This window comes from Gavialis gangeticus, unplaced genomic scaffold (assembly GCF_001723915.1).
Source record: "Gavialis gangeticus isolate Ggan-Ray unplaced genomic scaffold, GavGan_comp1, whole genome shotgun sequence".
In the NCBI taxonomy this organism is placed as follows: Eukaryota; Metazoa; Chordata; order Crocodylia; family Gavialidae; genus Gavialis; species Gavialis gangeticus.
In genome coordinates, this window is record NW_017729025.1 from 151,276,254 (window position 1) to 151,280,430 (window position 4,177).

General features: G+C 41.6%; 1 protein-coding gene across 1 annotated transcript in view; it reads left to right on the forward strand.

Moving 5' to 3' along the window:
• CHID1 (chitinase domain containing 1) overlaps positions 1-4,177 on the forward strand; it is a 454,156-nt gene that overhangs the window by 171,040 nt on the left and 278,939 nt on the right. Inside the window, exon 10 of the mRNA XM_019519771.1 lies at positions 3,023-3,124. Within this exon, the coding sequence (XP_019375316.1) occupies positions 3,023-3,124 (102 nt within the window). The remainder of the gene's footprint in view (positions 1-3,022; positions 3,125-4,177) is intronic.

The following is a 4,177-nucleotide window of genomic DNA, read 5'->3' on the forward strand; positions in this document are numbered from 1 at the left end:
AGCTAGTCGAGTAATTGCCGATTAGGTGTCTGGACAATCAAAGGCTATTCACACCTCAAAGAACTGATGCCTGGCTGGAAGGAAGGTAACCTCTGAGAATCACCATTTGAGGTGTCTGTGCACATCGGTCAGATAAGAGGGTGTGAGGTGTATATGAGTTGAATTCCATTCACAGTCAAATTTGGCTTATGTTTCAGAGAGGGAAGACATTAACTGGAAAGAGACTGGTATAAATAGAATAAGAGGAAATCTATATCTCCCTTCAATAACTGATAGGTAAGGATATTGGATTAGAGGTTCATATATTTGGAAGCATTATAAATGCATCTTAGATGTAAATTGGAAACACCTGGCCTGACCAACAGATGCATAACTGGTGGGAAGAAGTTATGTGCCTAATATAGTCATATTCCCTGAAAATTGAGTGGAATTATGTAGATGAACAGATAAGGTAAACTATTTAAAGGTTGCCATGATAGTAGGCTTTGATCTAAACCTCTCTAGGCCAGCAGTTCTCAACCTTGTTAGACATGAGGCCCTACTCAGAAAAATGCCAGCTCTTAGGCTTCACTTGTTTCTTGACTGTTTAAAAAAAACCTGCATTTTCTCTAATGTAAGACCACCCTGAATATAAAATAGCTCCCCAATAATTAGATTATGCATATGAAAACTTTATAAATTTGTTACAATTTTCCAGGTATAGAATTTAATTATTGGAGGCTTGCCTTGAATTTGTCCCCCTCCCACTGCTGCAGCAGAAAGATAAGTCTGGGGGGGTCAAATAGTCCCCTTGCCCTCTGCCCCACAACTTCTTTCCCCTGCAGCCTCTTCCCCCATCCTTACATTAGACCCTGCTTTGTCTGAGAACATGGAAATAAGGAGCAAATTTAAAAACACTGATCTTGAAATAAGCAGCCCTGTAGTAATTTCCATATAGTACCCACAGACTTAATTCGTTCAGAATTGATGCATATTACCTTTTTTTAGAAACTATTGCAAGTTTTAGCACAGGTACTCCATACACACACTTTTAAGCTTCTGTACCTACGTATATAGCATATACACTTATCCATTATATTAGTCCAAAACCAAAAGGCTCATGATTTATTATATATTACATTGGGCTGGGCCCCATCTGGGTCAACAGCATTTCAAGCCATGGTGACCTCACAGCTCAGCACTTCTCAGAACATGTGTACACTCCAGATCCAGCCTCCCCTCCCCCTACCCTCAAAGGCTTCATGTGCTAATTAGCCTCCCATTCATGACTGGAACAGAGTGTTCTTGTCACAAGTCCTGGGATGCTCCAAACGTTTATATGCATATGAGGCATAGTGCAACTTGGTTGAGTTCTACCTCATGGAGGCTAGGACCACACTAATCATATGTAACAGAGGGGGCAACAGAGAAATTCTGAGTCAACTGTTTTTGGGGACCTGCTTGCTGGTGTTTGCAAGACATTTAAGGCTGATGAAGAAATAGGAAAACTTGGAAATAGGGAAGAAAGGCGCTGCTGGAGTGAAGAGGAAGTAAAAATATATGCCATGTAGTGGCTCACTATGACTTGGAAAAGAGTTGGCACTGAGGGGGACTGAGCATGTTGGGCACTGTCATTTATCTCATTCAGATGGGCTGCACTAATCTATCCTTGTGATACGTTCCCATCAGTATCTCAGCTTTTGGCTAAGATCAAATGTAGCAGCATTTTAGCACCACAGGGAGGGTGTCAGGGTTGCCTCTGGCTGCCCTAGTATTGCAGTAATTTTAAGTCTGGTGCCAGTTTCCTGTGGAGGTAACACTTGCCTATGTGGGGAGTTTTTTTGTTTGTTTTCTAAGGGTCAAGCAAAGAAATAAACAAAAGGTTCACATCAGCATTTTTAGCATCAGGGGAGGGTGTCAGAGCTCGCTCTGGCCTCTGCAAGTGCTGGCCTGGTATTACAGTCCCTCCAGACATGGCACATGTTCCATCCTGAGGAAGTAACTGCGCTTTTATGGGATTCACTCACTCACTCCAGTATGTTTACCCAAATATGGGCCATGGTTTTTTTTTATAGTCACGTCCAGTGTTGGCTGTATTTATTCAGCTTGATACTTGGTTTGAATTACTGAGCACATGCTGCTTTGGGCAGCAATTGAGTGATAGACAAGGTATTTAATGAGGTTGTCTTGTATGCAATTATAAGATGATGGCTTTCCCCCCATGCTGACTGGGGGGAGGAGGTTAGGCAGGGGGCTCATCTTGTATATGAGTAAATACGGCAATAGAGCAATTCTTCTGTGGCAAAGAACTTGCAAAAACCACAGTAGGTCAGAATATTTTTTTTATTTTTGTGGATTCCTGCTGTTTGAGACTGATTGATTGTTTGCAACATTCCCATGGGCAATACATCAGTATTCAGTATATTTACATAAGCATTTATTTTCATTTTGGTTTTTTGGCTTTTTTTTACTAGTTGAGGTTGACCTCTGGCTTTTTTACTAGTTGAGGTTGAACCCTGAACTTGGAGAACTAGGGTATTCCTCTTAATTTGGTCTCTACCCCTCAACCTGTTTGGCACGGGTGATCCTGTTGGTAGCTATGCCATGATACTGCCAACATAACTCTTGACAGAGACATGCAAACCATTCCACTATATCGAAGTGGAAATACCTTTGGCGTATTGTGAGAACTGACGTTTTTGGAACCTGAGGTGTAAAGTATTAGCCCTCAAGGCAGAGCAAGGTAATGATAGGAATGTAACAGAAATATGATCCGGAACAGATAGACAAAGATGTGACAAAGTGGAGAGAGATTGCACAAGACAGGAGGAGACCGGAGGCAGTTGTTAAGGTGACTATAGGCCCTTGAGATCTATGACACGAGAGACAAACATTTATTCTGCAAACTTCACCAAGTTGTCTCAACGTAATTTCAAAATGGAAGTTTGTAATTTTTATGTGATGAAACAAACTGAATTAAATTCTTCAAATCGGAAAGAGAGAAAGTTAAAGTGTGTCATTTCTGTCTCATTTGTTTTTAAAGGAGTAACCAGTTGGGGATGTTCACAAAAAAAGAATTTGATCAATTGGCCCCAGTAGTGGACAGTTTCAGTCTCATGACTTATGACTATTCAACCCCACAACGGTAAGGCTACAAAGATGAAGACAGGTAACCTTATAACCTGATATCCGTTTTTGTACCTGTGAAATACGTAAGGGTTGGTTTACAATAAGGGTGGTTAGTTTGCTTGAACAAATGTAAGATTTTTGGGTTAGGGGATAGGATTATGAATGAACTCAGATTTCAAAGCTGTGCAATAGTTGGATGCTCAATACCTATTAACTTTAATGGACATTAAGTGTCCCAGGTTCCCAAAAGGTTCTGATCCTCCACGTAAGGTTCTTTTCACTTTGATTTTAGATCTTTGTAGGTGCAGTTCCATATAGGGTGATGCATGAGTGAGGATATTTTCATATGTGCATCTTTGGCATAACTGGACACATCTACATGAGATGCTTTACTGCACAGTAAAATTAATTACTGCATAGTAAGAATCACCATCTACACATGCTGACCCTTACTGCACAGTAATTTCCTCTACTTGGCCATTAATTTGCTACCTGCAAATGCAAATAGCAAATTAACTATTGAGTAATTACTGCTCAATATGGCAAGCGTAGAGAGCAAATTTCCTCCTGGTTAGTTGAGCATCAGGGGCCAGGAGATTGCTCCCTGCCCCTGGGAACTGCATTTTGCTGGAGTGGGCTTCGCTGCTGGAGCCCATGCGAGGACAGTGTCCCTCTGCAGCAGGGAGCTTTCAGCCCTTGCTTTGCGATTGCAGAGTTGGGGGTGGGAGCTTCCATGCATGGCTGTTCAGACCCGTGAAACCCTAGCCAACTACCTCTTCACCCTTATGAACTGGAAGCCCTTCCCAGATGAGTAGGGCTGGAGGGCTTTGTGTGCCCATGCATGGCACCAGGTCATGTGCCATATCCATCCAGGGTTACCTTAAAGTGCTATCTACCATTTTTACAGTGTTCTATGTGCCCTGATCATCTGTTTTGTTATGGCTAGAGAGCACTTTGTTACTGTACAATAAACTTAATGTCTGTACCTAGTCTAGAATACCTTAATCCAAAATAAGTTATTTTTATTGTTTTTAGGCCCTACCTGGGTGAATGAGCAAGAGCACTTTTA